Raw genomic sequence first — 22,403 nt, forward strand, 5'->3', positions numbered from 1 at the left:
ATCTTTTCTGTCTTATTTTATCTTACTTTCCATAATTGCTCTCTGTCCTCTGTTGGCAGGTTTTCTTGGACCTGTTTTGTGTGCAAAGCACGTATAAGTCAAAGCCTTTTTCCGCAAGTGAGGTTGGTTAAGCAGAGAAAAGACAGCGAGGTGTTTTGTTTGTCTGGAATCCTATGGGCTTGGAGGCACAATCTGGTGTACAGCAGGCCAGAAGGTCTGGAGTTAGCTGTGATATCAGGTAAGTTACAAGTTCAGTACTAAACTGGGAGTCTGTTTGGGGCATCAAGGCTTAACATGGAGATTGTCATGAGCCTGAATCCCATGTTGGTTTCAGAACTCAGCAAGGGTCTTGAGGCTCCTTTGGCCAGAGTGTGACAGGCCTCAGGATTTCTTTGTAATAAGGAACAGAACAACTTGGAAACTACCACAGCTTCTGTGGTTGTTTAGTCGCTAAGTTATGTCCAACTCTCTGCGACCTCATGGACTATAACCCACCAGGCTTCTCTGTCCATGGGATTTCCCAGGGAAGAATACTGGAGTGGGTTGCCATTTCCTTAGTAGTTAGCTAATTTGATGCTCCACAGTTTAGTTCTGGATCAGATATGAGTTGTTTCGGCTGGCCCTGTCCCAGAAGAAATTATAGAGGGTGTCTGCGAAGTAGTATGAGGCGTTACCAACCCTCCAGAGAGAAAGTTGACTCCTAGCTGGGTGCTGCTTAGGCCAGCAGGACCTTTAGGCTTCCAAGGCTTTGTATGAGTAGCAGTATGGCCACCAAATAGTAAAAATCTTATTGTCTATATGAGGGAGAACATAATTAGATGATTAGAATATATAGATATAATCAAAGTTCTCATTTATCTAACATTTTCGGTCTCTTCTTGCAAATGAAAAAACAAAAAATTTTCACTGGGTGTTAATTAGAAACAGCATTGCGGACTTCCCTGGGGGTCCAGTGGTTAAGAATCAGCCTTGCAATGCAGGGATGTGGGTTGCATCCCTAGTCAGGGAATGAAGATCCCACATGCTATAGAGCCACGAAGCCCGTGCTCTGCAACTACCGAGCCTTCGTGCCACAACTGGAGAGTCCATGCGCTGCAAGGCAAGATCCCTCATGATGCAGCAAAGATCTTGCATGATGCAACTAAGACCAAAAGCAACCAAAAAAAATAAATAAATTTTTTAAAAAAGAAATAAGAAACAGTATTAAGCAGTTAACTTTATTTCCCTGCCCTTCCCACTTTATAGTCTTAGTGGCAAGTTGGAAGGAAGAGGGAAGGGGCAAGATGCTTGAAATGATATATCATGTATTTGAACTCATCTGGAGAGTCTGGGCAACAGTGGTGTCTGATCCTCCCTCTCTTGGGTCTGCAGGTGTTCTAGAGAGACTCTTTTGGGTCTTTGGTGGCCATTACCCTCTAAGCATAGCTTCACATGGTAAGTTCCATGAGTCAGCAAATATCTGTCCAGAGCCCACCTTAGAGACCAGGAAACCTGTATTCTAGTGTCTGATCTGCTATTAAGAAGCCACAAAGGGGACTTCCCTGGTGGTCCATTGGCTAAGACTCCACGCTCCCAATGCAAGGGGTCCAGGTTCAATCGTAGTCAGGGAATGTAGTGTAGTGTAGTGTCAGTCGCTCAGTCGTGTCCGACTTTTTGTGACCCCATGGACTGTAGCCCACCAGACTCCTCTGTCCATGGGATTCTCCAGGCAAAAATATTGATGTGGGTTGCCATTTCCTTCTCCACTAGTTGGGGAACTAGATCCCATATGCTATCGTGCTCTGCAACTAAAGACCCCACATACTGCACGGAAGATGAAAGATACTGTGTGCCTCAGCTAAGACCCTGAGCAGAAAATTTTTTTAAAAAGAAAAAACCATGTAGAGTTGGGGGAGAGGGGCAGGAGAGGAAGCTACGGGACTTCCCTCTCAGAGACTCAGTTTTCGAGAGGAAGTTATGGGACTTCCCTCTCAGAGACTCAGTTTTCAATTATCTTTAAATAACAGGAGTGAACAATATATTTATAAGATTCCTCTTAGCACTGAAATTCTGTGATTCTGGCAGAGACTGTGTCATTTGGATTTGCTTCTCTGATTAAAATGTGTGTAGTTGCTTGAAAAGTATTTGGTTGATTGTATGTGAAGCTAGAGTCATGTCTTTTTCAGGTTGTCCCATTACCCTTTTGTCTGGTCTATCCTTCTTTTCCTTGCTCAGATAGGATGAAGTTTCTTTGCACTAACAGTGTCAGGAGCTGGAACTGGAGTTACAAGTCTAGTTTAAAGAGCTATCCAAAGGTTTCCATTTCTACTGGCTTGAGGGCAAAAGAGGTTGTTGGGGGGCTTGCCTTTGGCCTCTGAGCCCAAGGGATTCCAAATGAATGCTCCGCAAAGGTAAGCCTGTATCATTCAGCTTTGTGCATTCATCCCCATAGCTTGTGCAAGGCAGACAGTGTTCAATAAAGAAATATTGTACCTGAGAATAAAATGGCATTGTCCTTTAGTTCCCTCCCCAAACCACTAGGTGTCGCCTCCACCTCAGAGAAACTAAGCCCCTCCTCTCCCTGCACACCCACCCTTCTCGCTCTACTCCGGGAGCTCTCAGCTTCTTGGAATTGTGATTGCTGGAGAAGTGGCCTGAAGCAGGAGATGCACTGTGGCTCTTGGGAGGGGGGAGGAAAATGGGTTGATGTGCATCTCCTTAATGACAATTTGAGGAAAACTCCCTAAGGTCCCATGGCAGTTCCTCCCAGCAATCATGATTTCATCCCTCCCAAGCTAGTCCTGGCAATCAGAACAGCTCCTCCAGATCTGGGGTGTCTGGGGTGAGCCTTCTAGGCTGGATGCTTAGGAGGGAGGGTGGAACCCAAAGGGGACACAGTGGGCTTCCACTGCTGGAAATGTTCTGCTGAGTCAGTCCCTGAGCTTTTGTCGGTTGCGAGCCTGGGCTGTGAAGGAAGACAAAGAGAAGAGGCTGTTCTGGGGTCCTGCCCAGGAACAGATGGTGTGATGGAAGCCCAGTGGGCTGTGGTGGCCTCTGAGGACACGGGAGGGCACAGACGGGGCGTAGGGCCAGGAAGAGAGATTGGAGAGTTAAGTCTTAAGGAAAAGGGAGACTCATGGACTTCGTAAGGACTAGGGAAAAATCGGTCCTTGGGACACCTTGGTCCTGGAGGGGCCTGTTCTTCCAGGAGCAAGCATGTTTTGCTGGTGAAGAGGAGAGAGAGTTCGCAGCAGTGAGAAGGGTGGTGTGGCTCGCTAGGTGGAGGACCAGTGAGGATACCAAATACGTGGGGGTTCCAGACTTCTTCCTGAGGCTGGAGTGTCTGAGGGACTCGGGGAAATTGAGAAAGGAGACCCTAAGAAGAGCGGGATGTGCGAGGGCCGTGTAGAGAGGCCCTGGCTCCTGGGAGTGACATGGACAGCGCGCGCTGGGGTGGCCCGGGGGGCCCGGAGGAGACCGGGCAGGCCTCAAAGTGAGGGGACGCCCTGAACCTCGCCGGCCTGGGAGGCCCTTGCGCGGCGCCCCCTGGGTGGGTGTGAGACCTGGGAGGTCCCCGGGCGGCCGGGTAGGGGTGGGGGGGGGGCGGGGGGGGCGGGTTGGGGGAGACAGCAGGCGCCGGAGGGTGGGGCCGGGCGGGGGAGAAGGAGGGGCCGCGGGGAGGGGGCGGGGAAGGCGCGGGGCGGGGGCGGGCGGCTTGCCCGGGGAGTCGCACTCGGCCGCCGCCGGCGCAGCGAGCGGAGACGGCCGGGCCGCGGCGACCTGACCCGGACGAGCGGCGCGCCCGGGGGCCCAGGCAGGGGGCGGGAGGAAGCGCGGGGCTGCGCCGGCCGCCCGGGCCCAGGAGAAGCGGAGCAGAGAGGAGCTGGGACACGGGCAGGGCCGCCGCAGCTCCGGATGGGACCAGCGCCCTGGGCCCGTTAGTCCAAGCAGGAGCTTCGGGAGAAGCCTTCTCCGGGAGATTCACCCCTGCCTTCCCTCCCCTCCGGCCCAGGCCTCGCTTCGCTCCCCGCCGCCCATGGTCCCAGTCCTTCCGCCGCGCCAGCCCCCTCCCACCTTACCCCCCTGGTCCTCCTTTCCGCAGCTCTCTGCCCTCCTAGCCCCTTCGGCCGTGAGGTGCCCCCCAGGCCTTCTCTTTGTACCAGCCTGTCCCCCACCCCCACCCCATCCCAGTCTCGGATCCCCTTTTGCTCCTCAGCTTCAGATTCATCAGCCGACTTCACCCCTCACTGTCCACATCCCAGTCACAGGCCCCCTCGGTCCCGCCGTCCTCCTGCCACCCTACCCTTAGTCCTCCTCAGTCTCTGCCCTGGGCTGCTGGACCCAGTCCTCACCCGCTCCCTCCTTTTCCTCGCCCATCCTTGCCCCTCTCCTGTGTCCCAACCCTCCTGGCTCATCATCACTTCTCTTCTGGCGGTCTTCCCCTGGTTCCAGGCTGGGTGGTGCTGGTGTCTCCCCCATAGGCCCGCCTGGCCCAGGGTTCTGGGGGCGGTGGGGCCGCCGCTTTCTCCCCATGGCACTGCCATCTCTCCTGCTGGTGGTGGCAGCTCTGGCAGGTGGGGTGCGTCCTCCCGGGGCGCGCAACCTGACGCTGGCGGTGGTGCTGCCCGAACACAACCTGAGCTATGCCTGGGCCTGGCCACGGGTGGGTCCCGCTGTGGCGCTTGCCATGGAGGCGCTGGGCCGGGCGCTGCCCGTGGACCTCCGCTTTGTCAGCTCTGAGCTGGACGGTGCCTGCTCTGAGTACCTGGCCCCTCTGCGCGCTGTGGATCTCAAGTTGTACCATGACCCCGACCTTCTGTTGGGCCCGGGTTGCGTGTACCCTGCTGCCTCTGTGGCTCGCTTTGCCTCACACTGGCGCCTTCCCCTGCTGACCGCGGGTGCTGTGGCCTCTGGTTTTTCGGCTAAGAGTGAGCATTACCGAACCCTGGTGCGCACTGGCCCCTCTGCTCCTAAGCTGGGTGAGTTTGTAGTGATGCTCCACGGGCACTTCAATTGGACTGCCCGTGCTGCCTTGCTGTATCTGGATGCTCGCACAGATGACCGGCCTCACTACTTCACCATCGAGGGAGTCTTTGAGGCCCTGCAGGGCAGCAACCTCAGTGTACAGCACCAGGTGTATGCCCGTGAGCCGGGGGGCCCTGAGCAGGCTACCCACTTCATCCGGGCCAACGGGCGCAGTGAGTGTGGCCCGGGCTGTGTTAGGGCTAGGGGAGGAGGGTTGCGGTGTCCCTGGGGCTCAGCACTGGGAGGCTGTAGATGTAGATAGGTGTTGAGGAGCTGATGGTGGTGGTTGGGATCAATAAGCAGACATGGATGGAGCTCCTGGGAGAGGCCCGAGGCATTGTATTGGGGCGGGGGGTGGGGTGGGGTGGGGTGGCGGCGCTGCTGGTGGCCGTTAACAGGTAGTGTGAACAAGGAATAAGATAGCATGGAGGGTGAAGCTTGGGTCAGGGAGAGTATGGGGTTGGGGGACGTTGAATCTGGAGAGCAATGTGAGTGCCCTGGAGTAGTGAATGTAGTTGATGGTCACTCCAAAATGTGTGCCTGTCTGTGAGCAGAGACTTCTCAGACTGGGCTGCCAAGACCCCTTGGAGGCATAAGAAGAGTGAGGACTCTGTTAATGGGCTTTGAGGTACAGCAGATTTGGTGGGGAAAGACAGGTAAAGCTCACACTGAGAGAAATTCTGAGCAATCAGTGCCTTTGAGCCTAGGGAGAGGCAGGGCAGAGTGGGGGAGTGAGGAGGTCTGGGTGGGGAGCAGAAGGCAGGGCTCTGGGAAGGGGAGGGGCTCTAGGGATAGCTCCCTTCCTTTGGAGTCTGGAGTCAGGCTCTGACTTCTGCCAGATGGTCCTTATGGCCCCAGGGTACTTATGACATAGACTCCCAAGGGGAGGGATGGGGCACATCTGGTGGGTGGTTGATAGGTTCGGGCCTCTATTCCTTGCTAAGTGTGGAAATGCAGACGGTCAGAAAGGGGGCTGTTGAGGGTCCCAGCCCCTCTCTCAGGGGCTCCTCTGTCATGTACCTGCCGCAGTTGTGTACATCTGTGGCCCTCTGGAGATGCTGCATGAGATCCTGCTGCAGGCCCAGAGGGAGAACCTGACCAACGGGGACTACGTCTTCTTTTACCTGGATGTCTTTGGGGAGAGTCTCCGTGCAGGCCCCACACGCTCCATGGGCCGGCCCTGGCAGGATAATCGCACCCGGGAACAGGCCCAGGCCCTCAGAGAAGCATTTCAGGTATCATTTGAACCAAACTTGAAGGAAGGGGGAGAGGAACTTTTGGGGGATTCTCTTTCTCTCATAAGACCCCACAGAAGCCCCAGCAATAGGGGAGAATTGTAAACTATAGGGGTGAAAAAGGACAGAGGATTTTCTAGCCTAGTCTCACCTTTGTGGCTCTTTCTCAGTGAGTCTGCCAAGGCCACCTCTTAAGATCTTGGAATGGCTGGCTTTCCTAAGGACCAATGGTAGATATACTGTCAGGGAGAAAAGTTCAGGAGAAGATTTAGTCCCAGCCCCTGGGAGGGCTTCCACCCTTTCTGAAGAGGTGAGGCATGATTGCAGTACAGTTAGATATAAGTATGAGATAGGATGTGATTATGGGTCCTGGAAGAGATGCTAAGAACTTGAGTGGTTCAGAGGAGAGAGTCACTGTGGGCTGGGTTTAGGGATGGCTTTTATAAAGGAAGCAAGACTGTATTGTGACTTTAAAGACAGATGTTGTTTTCCTAGTCAGAGTGGGAAAGAGGATCCAGGAGGCTAAGAGAAAAAGACAGGAATGGACCTGTTTGGAGGTCCAAGGCAAACTGACCTGATAAGAAAGAGTGGTTCACTTGGGGCAGATTATAAGAAATAATGTTGCAGGGGTAGCCTCAGCTTAAGAAGAGCCCTGAACCTAAGACTGAGGTGCTTGGACTTGAATGGCTGAGTTGTCGAGGTTGGTTTGTGTTTGTTTTTTGTGATGAGAAGTATACTGACAGAATTCAGGTTGGATTGGAAGAGGAGAAGATGGGAGGCAGTGAGACCACCTGTATGTGCTAGCCTAGAATGAGGCCTAGAGGTATGGGCTTGAGCTGTGGTAAGGATGCGTGTTTGCTCATTTGTGTCTGACTCTTTGCAACCCCATGGATTGTGGCCCGCTAGGTTCCTCTGTCCACAGGGTTTTCCAGGCAGGAATACTGGAGTGAGTTGCTATTTCCTTCTCCAGGGGGTGTTGATGATAGCAGGAATGAAAAGAAATGGATGTGAGAAACAACTTGTAGGGAGAAGGGACATGACTCTGTTCACTTCTCTGCTCAAAACTTTAAATGACTGATTTCCTACTGAATGAAGTCCTGACTCCTTATCATGACCTTTAAGATTTTCTACAGTCTGTTCTCAACCCACTTTTAAAATCTTACTTTCCAGTACTGCTGAGTATGTCAGCGGCTAGACCTCTCTCAAATCCGCGACCAAACGCTGCCCCCCATCTTTACGCTCTTTGCTCCTTCTGTTCACAGTGCTCTTCCTCCCTTCACCCCAAATCTCTGCCTCTTAAAATCATACCCATGAATTGCTCCCCTCTTTCACCGATTTGTGTGCATAAGTATTTTTTTTAACTTATTTATGCATATCCCTCCTTTTCCCAAAAGGATTTGAGGTGGCATATGGGATAACCTTAAGGTCCTTTCAACCCTTAGATTCTAAGTAGGTATGTATAAGTGCTGGACTTGTTTGGCCACCTTCTTCAGTAAGTGAGGTTTTATATGACTGGTTTTTTTTTTTTTTTTTAATTGGAGGATGGTTGCTTACGATATTTGTGTTGGTTTCTGCCACACATCAGTAGGAATCAGCCACAGGCATACATATGTGCCCTCCCTCCTGAGACCCCCTCCCATATCCCTCCTCAGCTCACCCCTCCAGGTTGTCACTGAGCACTGGATTGAGCTCCCTGTGGCTGTGGTGTGATTTTGTATTTGGTTGCATCTGACTGTGAATGACACATCTGTTTGCCCTCCTGAGTCTGTGACTGTCACACATGAACACAGGCAGTGACAGGACAGGCTTTGTTGATACTGTAACTTTTGCCTAAAACGACCTTCTCACCTTTTGTCTGTCTGAATAAGGCATTCTTTAGGACTCAGATCAGTTATCTTCCCTTCCAGAAACAATCCCTGAATCCTCAGGCTGGACCGGATTTCCCACTCTTGTGTCGAACTGTCTGCTCTGGAAGTTACTATTCAGTCAATGTTTGAGTCACCTGAAGACTGACTCATTCTATTCGAGTTTATTGAGCACCTGTTAAGTCCCAGTCGCTGTGCTAGGTACTAGTATACAGCAGAGAACATGACAGATATAGTCCCTGCCTTTTTGGAGTCCACATCCAGTAGAGTAGACCAACATAAACAAATAAGCAATAATACTAGTACAGAACAAATTGTGATGTGGTATGGTACTTTAAAAAAAAAAAGGAATGGAGTGGTTTGAGAAGAGAGTAATAAGGGAATTGTGCTTTCGCTACCGTGGTCAAGGAAGGTCTCCCTGACCCTCCCATATGGGAAGACTCCACAGCCTTCTGGGCCACATTTTCTTTGTTGAGGGAACATCTCTCTCTCTTGTGGGAGAATTCCTATCAGCCAAGAGGCCCCAGCACTTAGGATAGGGGAGGAGGGATATAGTCCACTAACAATTAGTTACTGACAATTGGTCTTTCAACATTGTGGGAAGTGGGGACACCCACCCCTCCATGCAGTCAAAAATCTGAGCATCACTTTACAGTCGGGCCTTCCCATCAGAAGTTCCACATCTGTGGATTCAGCCAACCATGGATCATACAGTACCGTGGTCTGTGTTTACTGGAAAAAAAAAAAGCCGCATCATCAGTGGACCCATGCTGATACCTGAGTTCATACCCATGTTGCTCAAGGGCCGACTATAAATTAATTCTCAGCTCTCCCACTCACTGTAGGCATTATTAAGACAGAAAAGCAAAGAGAGAGGTTTTGCTACAGTATAAGAGAATGGGCAGTCAAGAACATGCCAACGGGAAAATCAAGGTAGTGAGGTGGGGAGAGAGGGTGATGGGGTATCCTCTGACAAAGCTCTTCTTAGCCTTTTCTGATCCTGAAGCCAGGCAGGGGGTTAGGGAGATTGTGTGGTCAGTTTCAGACAAGGATGAAAGAGCAGAGAGGCCACACCCCAGACATACCTGGCCCACTGTGGTCCTGGACCAGGCTAACCTGGAGAAGGCGGCAGCAGAGGTGAGGAGCTCCTGATACAGATATCCACGGCTTTCCAGGCGGGTGTCGTGCCCAAGGAAAGGGTCCCGGCTCTTGCTGGATACTAGCTAGAGTTGGGGAGGAGACCCTAAAATTAAGTATGTTGCTATGATTTTTAAATGTCATTAAACCGTAGCTGCTAGAGGGCAGGGATCATACCTATCTGTGTAGTCCATGTGCCCAGCACATGTTTACTGAGTTAAATTAAGGTGTGTGTTGGGAAGAGGGGGACAGAGTCAGGAATTGTTCTAGAGAGGAGTAGAGCTGGCAGATACTATAAACCGAGATGATCAGTCAGGAGAGGGGAAAATAAGTAGATACAGTGGAGCTAAACAAATGAATCAGCTCTAAGGACCCAGAGCCTCTGGACATTTTAGAACATTAGCCAGACTGGCCCAGAAACCCAGGCAGAAGCCACCACCTAGGTGACCAGCATGAGACTGGGTTACAGAGGGGGGACTCCAGCATCTAGAATGGAAGTTAGCACTAAACCAAGGGCTGTGTGGGGCAGCATCTCTTCTGGAGACCACCATTCTGTCCATTAATCGGGGTTAGGTGTGGGTGGGCCCACAGGCTGAGCCAGGTGTCTGCTGCCCTTCCACATTTCCTGGGTGCCCTTCTGGCTTCCATCACAGCTGCACTCATTTTTGGCAGCCTTTGCTTGCTTTTTTTTTTTTTCCACCTGGGGTCCCCTATGAAATGGGACACAATGACCTACCTTTACCTTCTCTCTAGCCCCTGAGCAAGAACAGCAATTCTTTGGAGGTTCTTCTGCTTCTCTCTCTCTTTTTTAGTAGCTAGTAACCACAGCAGAAGAGTCTAGCATAGCAGTTTTCAATGTGTGGTCTTGGGATCCTGGGGGCCCCTGGAATCCTTTTATGGGGACCGTGAGGTCAAAACTATTTTAAAAATACTGAGATGTTATTTGCCTCTGTCACTCTCATTCTTCCATGATTGTACAGTGGAGTTTTCCAGAGGCTACGTGATGTGAGATGATGTCATCACTCTGGCAGCTATAGAAGGTGTGCTTGTGTATTCTTGTGCTTTAAAACTTTGTCAGTTTTTATTTCTCCTATGGTAAATATTGATAGATGTAATCCAAATTACGGACTCCTTGGAGTCCTCCGTAATTTCTAGTAGTAAGGGGTTGTGAGACCAAAAACATTTGAGAACTGCTGTTCTAGCAAACAAACAAACCTAGGGAATTACTTTTTAAAAAGCACTGGAAATCTATTATCAACATTTGTATTGAAATGTAAATTGTGTGAAGCCTGATCTTTTCAAGTTTCTTTTTGTAATGTTTAAACATTTTATTTATTTATTTTGCTGTGCTGGGTCTTCATTGCTGCGTGTGGGCTTTCTCTAGTTGTGGTGAGTCAGGGCTACGGTCGTTGCAGTGTGTGGGCTTCTCGTTGCAATGGTTTCTCTTGTTGTAGAGTGCGGGCCCTAGAGCGTAGGCTCTGCAGCTGTGGCGCGTGGACTCAGTTGCTCTGTGGCATGTGGGATCTTCTCGGACCAGGGCTCAAACCTGTATCTTTTGCATTGGCAGGTGGATTCTTAACAACTAGACCACCAGGGAAGTCCCTCGAGCCTTTTAACTAACTTTTTGCACTGTCAACCATATCCTACCTTTCTGTTTTTATTTTATTCATTGAGTAAGTGTTCCTGAATGAACCCTTCCAGCCCCACCCTCAGTCTCCCTCTCCTTTTTAATTCTGCCTGACAGTGGGAGAGTATTAGCAATGTGTGATCAAGCATTCACACGCTCCAGTAAGAATAATTACCTCAGTAGGCAAACTCTAGTCTATATATTGAATATGTGTTATAAACTGACTTCACTATTTCGTACCTGGAGTGAATTGATCTAGAATAGATCATAAGTAATGTATCTAGTATCTCTACAGTACTTTAGGGATTAAAGACATGGATTAACACAATTGCTAGAAATGACTAGTTTTAATCTTTCATTTCACAAAATATATTGATCTAAAGTCTTTCCCCAAAGTTGCCATGCCAGTTTTCTGACCAAGGCAGAGAGGCTAGTGATTGTGGAGGCCTGAGGTGCAGGCCGAGGCCAGGAAGGGGGAAGTGTGGGAGGGCGGTGGGAGCCAGGCAGGCACCCCCGTGGAAGACAGAGAAATGCTGACCGTGGCCAGTGAGAAGTGTGCACAGCTGAGACCACATGTGTCACTGGCTTACCTGTGAGGTGTGTGTGGGCATGGGACCGTGTGCTTTCCTTGTGACTCATGACTTGTGGGACTAGGCTGGTATGCAGGGCAGTACTGCATATAGTGGGTGTTCTACACACGTTAAAGGAATGGGCTCGTGGCTTTTTACCGATGGAATCACTGTCTCAAAGTATTTCCCCCACTTGTCATAGGACCTGAAATCTCTTTAACTCACTGGGTGGAAGCACTGGGCCAACATTCTGCTGATAGTATTAGCAGTATTAACACCAGGGAGAGAAGCTGTTGCTCAGGGTTGTCCTTGCTGGTAACAGGTACCCAGAAAGGAAGGGACCGAGGAGCCTTGAGGGATAGTAGGAGCTTCAGGAAGATGAAGAGCCCATTTGGGGGATGGAGTTGACTTTGTCTGTTTCTTAGTCTCCACATTCCCGGAACCATCCGTAGACAGATGGTTCTATCTACCTTGTATGGAGGAGTGCCACCCCTTCTCCCAGATGTATTAAACACACACACAGAGTGTTTAGTATCCTCTCAGCCTTCAGGGTCAGCCATGTACATTTTATATCATGTGTATTTCACCACGTCTCTCTATCCTGCTTCCTCTCTTCCCCTAATTCCCATCTTGAATCCTTTTCACTCTCCCATGTGCTGTGGGTCCAGACGGTATTGGTCATCACATACCGAGAACCCCCGAATCCTGAGTACCAGGAATTCCAGAATCGTCTTCTGATTAGAGCACGGGAGGATTTTGGTGTGGAGCTGGCCCCTTCCTTGGTAAGCAGATCTCTCTCTCCCCGAGAGTCAGGCCAGGCTTTGAGGAAAGGCTCTTCTCCCTAACTCAGAATACAGCCTTGGCCACAGAGCCAGCCCTACTGTGGGGGGCTTCCATCTGGGTTTTTCCCTTCTGCCCTAGTGAGGCAGGGATGGCCCCTTAGTTATGGGAGGAGGGAAGAAAGCAAACCAGGAGGAGAAGAAGGAGACCTCAGAGATGGGAGGGGGGCTGGAGAAGGGGCCTGGCAGGACCTTTGGAGAGCACTGCTGAAGTTACCACCCCCAGATGAACCTCATTGCTGGCTGCTTCTACGATGGGATCCTTCTGTATGCCGAAGTCCTGAACGAGACCATACAGGAGGGAGGCACCCGGGAAGATGGACTTCGAATTGTTGAGAAGATGCAAGGACGAAGATACCGTGGTAATGGAGAGGGTCAGATGAGGGCCAGAGCGCTGCTTTCAGGCTCAGGAGTGGAGTGGGCAGAGGCAAACACAGACACCAGGGGCAGGAGAGAGAGTTAGCTGGGGTCAGAGCACCCGGCTGAGGTGGACACATGCTAAGAATGGGGGCAGGGACGGACCGCCAGGTAACTAGAGGGCTTGGGAAGATAGGAGAGGGACCAAGGGCAGATCTCCAAGTAAGGGGTGCTCCTTTCTGTCTTAGGTGTAACTGGACTGGTCGTTATGGACAAGAACAATGACCGGGAGACTGATTTTGTCCTGTGGGCCATGGGAGACCTGGTTTCCGGGGACTTTCAGGTGATGGGGGAGGAGGCAGGGAAGAGAGTGTGGGGCCCACAAACCCAGCTTTTAGGATCCTTTTGGGGGAAGAACCAAAGGCACTGGAGGCAGGGCCTTACTTTCTCTCCTGGAGCTGCATGATAGTGGTGGGGGGAGTGGCAGGTTGGGGAGAAAAGCAGCAAAGTAGCTGGGTATGGGGCGAGGAGGCTGGTGGGAGCAGGCCTGTGGGCCCCGTTCTCTCCATCCTCACAGCCTGCAGCCCACTACTCGGGAGCCGAGAAGCAGATTTGGTGGACAGGACGGCCCATCCCCTGGGTGAAGGGGGTCCCACCCCTGGACAATCCCCCCTGTGCCTTTGACATGGACGACCCATCCTGTGATAAAAGTGGGTGTGTGCAGGGACTGGGAGCAGCTCTTCCTCCCTTTGCTTTCCTTTCTCTTATTCCTCCTCATGCACCCCCTGCCCCCGACTCTTTGCTCTGTTTCACCTGTCTCCTCTACCCCCTCCCTCCTCTCTACCTCGAGATGGGTCTGCTCCCTGCACCTAAGAGCATCGCCCCCTTCTGGCTCACAAGGCCACACACAGTCTTTCTCAGGGTCCCCCTCTCCCCTTCAGCTCCACTTTCAACTCTGGCAATTGTGGCACTGGGCACAGGAATCACCTTCATCATGTTTGGTGTTTCCAGCTTCCTCATTTTCCGGTGAGTTCTGAGCTTTCCGCTGACAGGCTCCCTTAGCTGTAACTCTGTCGTCTCTAACCTTTCTTGTCATTTGTCTTTTAGCCTTGGTCTTGTTTCCCCGCCCCGACTTTGGTCTGGACTGGGTACACTAGTCTAGAATTACTGATTTTGAGTGGGGTCTTCTATGGGCAAAGGTGAACTTTCCATGGATGCTACCATGGCACTAGTGCTACCACCTGCCAGTGCAGGAGACATAAGAGATGTGGGTTCGATCCCCTGGAGGAGGGTATGGCTACCCACTCCACTGTTCTTGCCTTGAGAATTCCATGGACAGAGGAGCCTGGTGGGCTGTAGTCCATAGGGTTGCAAAGAGTCGGGCAGCATTTTAAGCAGGTACTTTATTTTCAGCCTCTGTGTTTTTACATAAGCACAGGGCTTGTGTCCGACCCACAGAGAGTGCTTCACTCTCTCTCTGTCCTGTCTCTTGGTGTGACAACTGCAGCCTCAAGAGCTGCCAGGAAGCCCCCGCCACCCTGCAGCTGGCTTCTGGGGTGGTAGGATCGGGCTTGCCAGTCAGCTGAGGGGTGCAGTCCTTACAGAAAACTGATGCTGGAGAAGGAGCTGGCCAGCATGTTGTGGCGCATCCGCTGGGAAGAGCTGCAGTTCGGCAATTCAGAGCGATGCCATAAGGGTGCAGGCAGTCGCCTCACGCTGTCGTTGGTGAGCCCTCCTCTCAGCTGCCCCTCCGCTTCCCTCTGAGTGCCTGTCCTTTCATACCCTGGACCTTTCCCAGCACATCAGCCTGTAATGATAGCGCCTGCACCACCACCACCATCTAATGTTCCTTTCATCCTTCCGCCTCCATGTTGCCCTTGGCCCCAGCGGGGATCCAGTTACGGCTCGCTCATGACAGCCCATGGGAAATACCAGATCTTTGCCAACACCGGTCACTTCAAGGTGAACAGTCATCCGCTTATTCTGGTCCCCACCATTTCATCCTGTCTCATCCTCATCTTTCACCTCTTCCCGTGACCCTCTGCCCCTTGTCAGCCTCCTCTCTCTGTCCAGCTGAGCTCCTGGGTGCTCCCACAGTTCTCTAGTCTTTCCCAGCACCCAGAGGCTCCTTCAGAGATTCATGTTCCTCTTCCCCTTTCACCCCTACCCTCAGGGAAACGTTGTGGCCATCAAGCATGTGAATAAGAAGCGCATCGAGCTGACCCGGCAGGTTCTGTTTGAACTGAAACATGTAAGTCATGGTGTATGGGTTGAGGTACCAGGATAGACACGGATGTGGAAGGGGAAGGAGAGGACTAGGGAATAGTAATACTGGCTGGGAGGGCAAGTGGGTCATTTATAAATGACTTTGAGTTGTGAGTACAATTAAGAGAAAGGTCCTCTTCTGTAGTGGTAGATTTCTGTATCTAATTTTTAGCTCTTTGAATTCTCTTTTCTTCCTTTTTTTTTCCTTTTGGCTAGATGAGAGATGTTCAGTTTAACCATCTCACTCGCTTCATTGGTGCCTGCATAGACCCTCCCAACATTTGCATTGTCACCGAGTATTGTCCTCGTGGGAGTTTACAGGTGTGGGATCTAGGTGGGGATTATGGGGCCAAGGGAGATAGACCCAAAATTACATCAACTGTGTGGGTGACAGTGGGGCGAGGATAGTCACATCATCTATTCCATGTCACCTACCAGGATATTCTGGAAAATGACAGCATCAACCTGGACTGGATGTTTCGTTATTCACTCATTAATGACCTTGTTAAGGTGAGTCTTCCCCACTCCTTGAGTTCATCCACATTAATAATGCCTCCTTTTTTCTGTCTTTGCTTAGGATTTCTCTTCCTGGTCCTCTAAAAATTCCATTCTCTCCACTTCCCCTTATTCTGAAGATTGGCTAATAATGGGTAAACAAGGGATCTGGGGCTTTCAATTAGGAGGAATGAGTTTTATTTGCCACAAAGAGTCTTCATAGCAAATTTTTGTTTTCCTACACTAGACACCTCAAATCTCTCTCCATCATCCTTTTATTTTTTTTAACCTCCAAGAGTTTATATTAAAATCTCTTAGCAGGGAAAAATGAATGGGGTCTCCAAACATACTTATCTTCTGGGTTTTTTACCCCCATTTTTCTCTGTCATTTACCCTCTAGCCAATATTTGGCATATTTGCTCTTTTGTTCAGAAAAACTGAAATTCAAAAAGAACATTTTACTAAGTAAATGTAAAGTTTAAATTTACATTAAAAAAGTAAGTTTTACTTACTTCTCTAAATAAAACTGAGAAGCCAAGGAAAACGATGCTGATCATTTGGTATCTTCTAAGATACTGCTGCTACTGCTGCTGCTGCTGCTGCTGCTAAGTCGCTTCAGTCGTGTTTGCCTCTGTGCGACCCCAGAGACGGCAGCCACCAGGCTCCCCCTGGGATTCTCCAGGCAAGAACACTGGAGTGGGTTGCCATTTCCTTCTCCAGTGCATGAAAGTGAAAAGTGAAAGTGAAGTCACTCAGTCGTGTCCGACTCCTAGTGACTCCATAGACTGCAGCCTACCAGGCTCCTCTATCCATGGGATTTTCCAGGCAAGAGTACTGCAGTGGGTTGCCATTGCCTTGTCCATCTAAGATACTAGGCTTCAGCTATTTTCAAGTGACCCAGAGATCCATGGATTTGTGGAGATCTAAATTTGCATCTTGGAGAAGGCTGCAGTCCATGGGGTCGCTAGAGTTGGACACGACTGAGCGACTTCAATTTCACTTTTCACTTTCATGCATTGGAGAAGGAAATGGCAACCCACTCCAGTGTTCTTGCCTGGAGAATCCCAGGGACGGGGGAGCCTAGTGGGCTGCCATCTATGGGGTTGCACAGCAGCAGCAGCAAATTTGCATCTTGCACAGGTGTTTAGAAGCAAGTCCCTGGGTCAGTGAGCTAGCCTAGTGGATCACCTGTACCACACCTGATCTGGCTTTGGTTATTCTGATGAGTTCTAATGAAGTTATTTTAAAAATTTTGTGTGTAATGTAAAGTTTGCCATCACATGAGAGAGAAATTATTAGGTCACGTTGATGTGGTACTCAACTGGAGGTGTGATGATAAATTATAAGAAAAACATGACTCTTAAGAGAACAATGATTTGATGGAAAGGTGATTTATAACAAATCCAGAAGCCTAATCATATCTATATTCACAAATTTGGAGATTTCCAAAGGTTTGTTGATGTCAAGATGAAACAAATAAGAAGAAAGAGTTCACAGAGACTAGAGTTTTGAATTGTTTAGGCCCAGAGCTAAACATTTAGAAGAGTTTTGGTTAGCACTGTATCCTTTTTTTATTCCACCCAAACTGACTTCCCAGGGGAAGCATCACTCTATCCTCTTAGGACCTGCCTTAGAGTCCTTCACAGGCAAAGGTTCTCTCCTCTCTGGCCCTGTGGGGTCAGAAGTTTCAGGCTTCTGCATTGATTTGGCAGCTACCTCCTACCTTGGTCCATTTTCCAGAGTTTTTAAAAAAAATTATTTATGTCCATATTTTTGGTTGTGCTAGGTCTTCACTGCTGCATGTGGGCTTTCTCTAGTTGCGGTAAGCAGGGGCTACTCTTCATTGCAGTGCATGGGCTTCTCACTGCAGTAGCTTCTCTTGTTGCAGGGCCCAGGCTCTGGTGCTCAGGTTTCAGTAGTTGTGGTTCACAGGCTTAGTTGCTCTGGGTCATGTGGGATCTTCCTGTACCAGGGATTGAACCTGTGTCCCCTGCATTGGCAGGCAGATTCCCACCACTATGCCACCAGGGAAGTCCTAGGTTTTCCTAATTTACCATCTTCTCCACTTTCTCTCTGGTCCGCATTCCCTCTAGTAGATCACTTTTCTTCTCCATCTTGACCTGCCTGCCTGTTTATGATTATATGTTAAAGTTTCCAACTGGCTTATCTTCCTTGGTGCATTTAGGTAGTCTTAATACCTGGATCTCAAAGCACGCCTTCCTGAGCAGTGGCCAAGCATTTGAGGCCATCATGGGTGTAGTATTCTTGGAGTTCACCCTCATAGTTCTGTTCCCTTCATTACTTGGAAGACAAACTGCCCTTTCCAGGGTAATAGCTGATAGCTCCCCTTGTCCCTCTTCTTATGTATGTCTCCTGTCCCTGGTGCTTAGGCGCTGATATACTGCTTAAGGTACCAGGAAGAGATGGTGGTGGTTTAGTTGCTAAGTTGTGTTGGACTCTTGCAACCCTATGGACTATAGCCTGCCAGGCTCTCTGTCCATGGGATTTCCCAGGCAAGAATACTGGAGTGAGTTGCCATGCCCTCCTCCAGGGGATCTTCCCAACTCAGGGATCAAACCCAGGTCTCCTGCATTGTAGGTGGATTCTTTGCCATCTGAGCCACCAGGGAAGCCCATGGAAGAGATGACTGTCCTATTTTTGCCTGCTTCTTTGAGTGGAAACTGTACAAATGATGCCTTCCAAAATTAGCATATTGTTTTTATGGCCCTGAGATCTTTAGACAGCTAGCTAATGCCCATCTCGTGGAGAGGGGGTATCCTAAGCCAGATATGATCCAATCCTATGACTTGATCTGTATCCTGCAGGGCATGGCCTTTCTCCATAACAGCATTATTGCATCCCATGGGAGTCTCAAGTCCTCAAACTGTGTGGTGGATAGTCGTTTCGTGCTCAAAATCACAGACTATGGCCTGGCCAGCTTCCGATCAACTGCTGAACCTGATGACAGCCATGCCCTCTATGCCAGTGAGGCCTTTCCCCACAACCCACTTCTGCATTGCCCTCCCCCGGCCCTGATCATTTCCACTTAGGGAGGGTGGGAGAGGGAGATGGAGTGGCAGTACTGTGGCGAGTATTATGCGAATGAGCCCAGGTGGGCTTGGGGATTCCATCTTTGAGGACCTGGTTCCTTCTTTTCAGAGAAGCTGTGGACTGCCCCAGAACTGCTCAGTGGGAACCCCCTGCCAACCACAGGCATGCAGAAGGCTGATGTCTATAGCTTTGGGATCATCTTACAGGAGATAGCACTTCGCAGTGGGCCTTTCTACTTGGAGGGCCTGGATCTCAGCCCCAAAGGTAAGTCAATCTACTACCTAGCGCTTCCCCTACCTGGAGGACCTTTTCTTCAACCAAGCCTTTGATCACCCTCAGAGATTGTCCAGAAGGTCCGGAATGGTCAGCGGCCTTATTTCCGACCAAGTATTGACCGGACACAACTGAATGAAGAGCTAGTTTTGCTGATGGAGCGATGTTGGGCCCAGGACCCAGCTGAACGACCAGACTTTGGACAGATTAAGGGCTTCATTCGCCGCTTTAACAAGTAAGAGGGCATGACGGGGCAGGGGCTCCCCAGGGATAGAGGCCTCATCAGTCTTAGTGGATGAGGTGGGGCTGGTGTGGCCAAGAGGGTAGGTGGGCTGGGTAGAAAGCCCCGGAGCCTTGACCATCTTGGAGCATGTACCATATCGTGGCCTCCTTCCAGGGAAGGAGGCACCAGTATATTGGACAACCTCCTGTTGCGCATGGAGCAGTATGCCAACAACCTGGAGAAGCTGGTGGAGGAGCGCACACAGGCCTACCTGGAGGAGAAACGCAAGGCTGAGGCTCTGCTCTACCAAATTCTACCCCAGTGAGACTTCTGACCCCTTCCTGAATTTTCCTTTGGTATCTGCTCTGTTGCTTTCTACCTCATCCAGCTCCTGACAACTCCCTTCCTAACCTTCAGAACCCTGCTTTGTCACATCTTTGCTACCATGAACCCATTCTGGCTCTAGACCATGTTTTTCATTCTGTCTCCAAATGAGTTGTGCTGCCTTCTTCCTGGCCTCATATCCCTTCTTCTTAGGATGCTGCTCTACCAGAGCTTCACTCCAGTGAGTATAGGTAGAACAGTCCCATCTTAGGACATTTGGCCTGCAGCCCCAGGGATCCTCTTCCAACCCCCACCACGTGTCCACCCTATCTTGCTCTGGACTGTCAGGACTTCCCAGCCACCTTCCTTCTCCTCCCCTAGGCTCAGCTTTCATGTTAGAACCCATCTCTGCTCCAGCCATACACTCTTTTCCTCTCCCTTTGCCCACTTCTCTGAGTCTGGCTTGGACTGTACCCTTGCCTCCTAGTTCAGTGGCAGAGCAGTTAAAACGGGGAGAGACTGTACAGGCTGAGGCCTTTGACAGCGTTACCATTTACTTCAGTGACATCGTTGGCTTCACAGCTTTGTCGGCAGAGAGCACCCCCATGCAGGTGAGAGACAGGTTAGGGGCCAGGGACGGGGTGGGGACCTAGGGAAGCTTAACTGGGGCATAGAGAAACTTGATAATAGGAAAGACTAGCTTGTTCTGGAGTTTCCATATCTTGCCACGGCTCGTGTGTTAAGAATTCTTAGAAAGTCAGGCACAAGTTTTGAGGCCTCTACTTTCCCATCCCTTTTAGGTGGTGACACTTCTTAACGATCTATATACATGCTTCGATGCCATAATTGACAACTTTGACGTCTACAAGGTGAGAGCTGGGGCCGCCCTTCCACTGACAGTCCTTTAAAAACCAGTCTCCCCAAACCCCACGTGCCTTACCTGCCCCGTGGTCAGTTTTCCTGCTTGAGTCTCCAGCATTCCAGTGCTGGAGTGCTCTTTATAGACAACTGAGGCTCTGGCACTGTAGTTGTACATCCCAGTCTAATCTCTTGTGAATCCTTGAGGCTTCCCTAATCAGAACCATCACAAGATCTAGTCTGCCACTTTTTGCCTGAGGGTATGGTCAGAGTCTAGCCATCTTTTCTCTTCATCCCCTCGATATGGAGGGAGCATACAGGATGTGGGTATAGAATGATATATTGGGATGAAGGACAAGCTATGTAGTGAAAGCTTTTTGTTGAAGTCATTGAGTCATTTAAGGTAGGCTTTATGGTGCTTGGGAGTAAAAAACGACCTGACTTTGTGGCTAACTGTGTGGCCTTGGGCAAGTAAGAGAAGCTCCTTGAGCCTCAGATATTTTATCTGTATGATGGGAATAATAGACTTATTGTGAATAAGTGCCTAACATTGTATAGATAATAAATACCCACTCTTGTCCCTTCCCTTTGGATTCACTCTGCCATCTCTTATTTACCATAATGAAGAATTCTGATAAACTCTTTATTCGGATTTACCAATTGTTTGTATTTCCCATTTGCTTTATTAAAAAAAAACCTATCTATATATCCATATAATTTTTTTCTGAACCTTTTGCAAGTAAGTGGCAGACACAGTGCCCCTTCATTCCTAAATAAGTCTGTGTGTAGTTCCTAAAAACCAGGACCTTCTCTAACACAGCTTCAGTACAGTTAACAAAGCCAAGTGCCTGCTTTCTTTCCTTTGACACTTTGGGCTATGTAGGGCTTATTTCATTGGGCCTGCTTCTCCCAGATTCTCAGGACTGGGGCACTTATTTGGCAGTCACTGTCTGGCTTCCTGGCTGCCAGGATGACTCATAGTGGTACTCAGCTTGTCTCCTCTTACTCTTCCCCATGCCCATTGATACAGATAGAGATGACCTTTTTATCCCCCTCTCAATCAGGTAGAGACGATTGGAGATGCCTACATGGTGGTATCTGGTCTCCCAGGCAGAAATGGTCAGCGTCATGCCCCAGAAATTGCTCGTATGGCCCTGGCATTACTGGATGCAGTTTCTTCCTTCCGCATCCGCCACCGACCCCACGACCAACTGCGGCTACGCATAGGGGTCCACACAGGTAGGGCTGATTCTCCCTCCTGCTCTCGTATCCACTTTCCCCAGGCTCTTCCAACCTGTTTCTTCTCACAGGGCCCGTCTGTGCTGGGGTCGTTGGCCTGAAGATGCCCCGCTATTGTCTCTTTGGAGACACAGTGAACACTGCTTCCCGAATGGAGTCTAACGGTCAAGGTGAGACATCAACCCTCAACCTCAGCCCCAGCCTCCATCTGGGTTGGCCTTTTCTTCTTTTCAGAGTTCCTCTAAATCTCTCAATTGGATAGACTGAAGTTCCTGATTTCCCCGTCCTTGGACATATTTTGGTTCTAGTGCATGTGCCCTGGGAAGACTGAGACCCTCCTGAGGGATGGTGGTTGGGTAAAGCTCTCCCTGATACTGCAGTTCTTCAGTTGCCTTTTCTTTGATTCCTCTTTCCATCATCTCTCTTGTCCTGCCCCAGCCCTGAAGATTCATGTCTCCTCTACCACCAAGGATGCCCTGGATGAACTTGGATGCTTCCAGCTAGAGCTTCGAGGGGATGTGGAGATGAAGGTGATGGCAGGCCACAGGGAGGGAGTCATGGAAAGGGAGGATCAACGTGACTGTGGAGGCTGTGGGGGAAGAGAGGGAGGTACGAGGAATAACAGAAGAATCTGAATTATCTCTGCTCCCCCAATTCCAGGGAAAAGGAAAGATGCGAACTTATTGGCTCCTAGGAGAGCGGAAAGGACCTGCTGGGCTCCTATAAACCCTACTTCTTCCCAAGTCAGACAGTCCCCTGCTGCTGGTACCTGGGTGGGCAGTAGCCATCATCTCTCCACACATCAGAAGTGGACATTGTCACATGAGATGGAAATCAACATGCATAAAACGCCCACCTTATATGGAAGCTGTTGCCCTTTGCAGCTCAGTCTTGTACATATACCTGTCCCTCTCTGGCCTGGTCTCCTTCCTCCCTACCTTCTGTAAATATCTGTATCTAGACCAGAATATTTTGGCCAAATATAAAACAAACAAACAAAAACAGTTATGGGTGACATAGTCTGCGTTAGGGGCGGCGCCAA

General features: G+C 50.1%; 1 protein-coding gene across 28 annotated transcripts; it reads left to right on the forward strand.

Annotated features, from left to right (window-relative positions):
* Nucleotides 1–59: 59 nt before the first annotated feature.
* Nucleotides 60–22,365, forward strand: NPR2 (natriuretic peptide receptor 2). Of its 28 annotated transcripts, none has more exons than XM_086415811.1 (23): nucleotides 3,775–5,177; nucleotides 5,559–5,660; nucleotides 6,034–6,239; nucleotides 12,106–12,219; nucleotides 12,503–12,638; nucleotides 12,882–12,976; nucleotides 13,211–13,343; nucleotides 13,575–13,659; nucleotides 14,238–14,358; nucleotides 14,521–14,595; nucleotides 14,807–14,884; nucleotides 15,115–15,219; nucleotides 15,337–15,408; nucleotides 18,219–18,378; nucleotides 18,553–18,708; nucleotides 18,784–18,952; nucleotides 19,115–19,261; nucleotides 19,752–19,875; nucleotides 20,065–20,133; nucleotides 21,187–21,361; nucleotides 21,433–21,531; nucleotides 21,800–21,891; nucleotides 22,022–22,365. In XM_086415811.1, exons 1-23 carry the CDS (start codon nucleotides 4,511–4,513, stop codon nucleotides 22,085–22,087), a joined length of 3,246 nt encoding a protein of 1,081 aa, XP_086271937.1. In that variant the 5' UTR covers nucleotides 3,775–4,510; the 3' UTR covers nucleotides 22,088–22,365. The 28 variants fall into 28 exon arrangements, 18 of the variants coding, with proteins under 18 accessions (XP_086271946.1, XP_086271948.1, XP_086271950.1 ...); XM_086415817.1 differs by having other exon boundaries at nucleotides 4,289–5,177; nucleotides 14,229–14,358; XM_086415818.1 differs by having other exon boundaries at nucleotides 4,996–5,177; nucleotides 5,559–5,632; nucleotides 14,229–14,358.
* The last annotated feature ends 38 nt before the right edge of the window (nucleotides 22,366–22,403 follow it).

Source organism: Bos grunniens, chromosome 8, assembly GCF_055505025.1.
Source record: "Bos grunniens cultivar Pamir isolate PY7600 chromosome 8, Bosgru_T2T1.0, whole genome shotgun sequence".
In the NCBI taxonomy this organism is placed as follows: Eukaryota; Metazoa; Chordata; class Mammalia; order Artiodactyla; family Bovidae; genus Bos; species Bos grunniens.

Coding starts and splice junctions, on each gene's coding strand:
- NPR2 (XM_086415817.1), top strand. CDS start 4,511: ATGGCACTGCCATCTCTCCTGCTGGTGGTGGCAGCTCTGGCAGGTGGG. Junction 12,977..13,210: donor TGGTTTCCGGGGACTTTCAG/GTGATGGGGGAG, acceptor CCATCCTCACAG/CCTGCAGCCCACTACTCGGG. Junction 18,709..18,783: donor CCTGGATCTCAGCCCCAAAG/GTAAGTCAATCT, acceptor GATCACCCTCAG/AGATTGTCCAGAAGGTCCGG.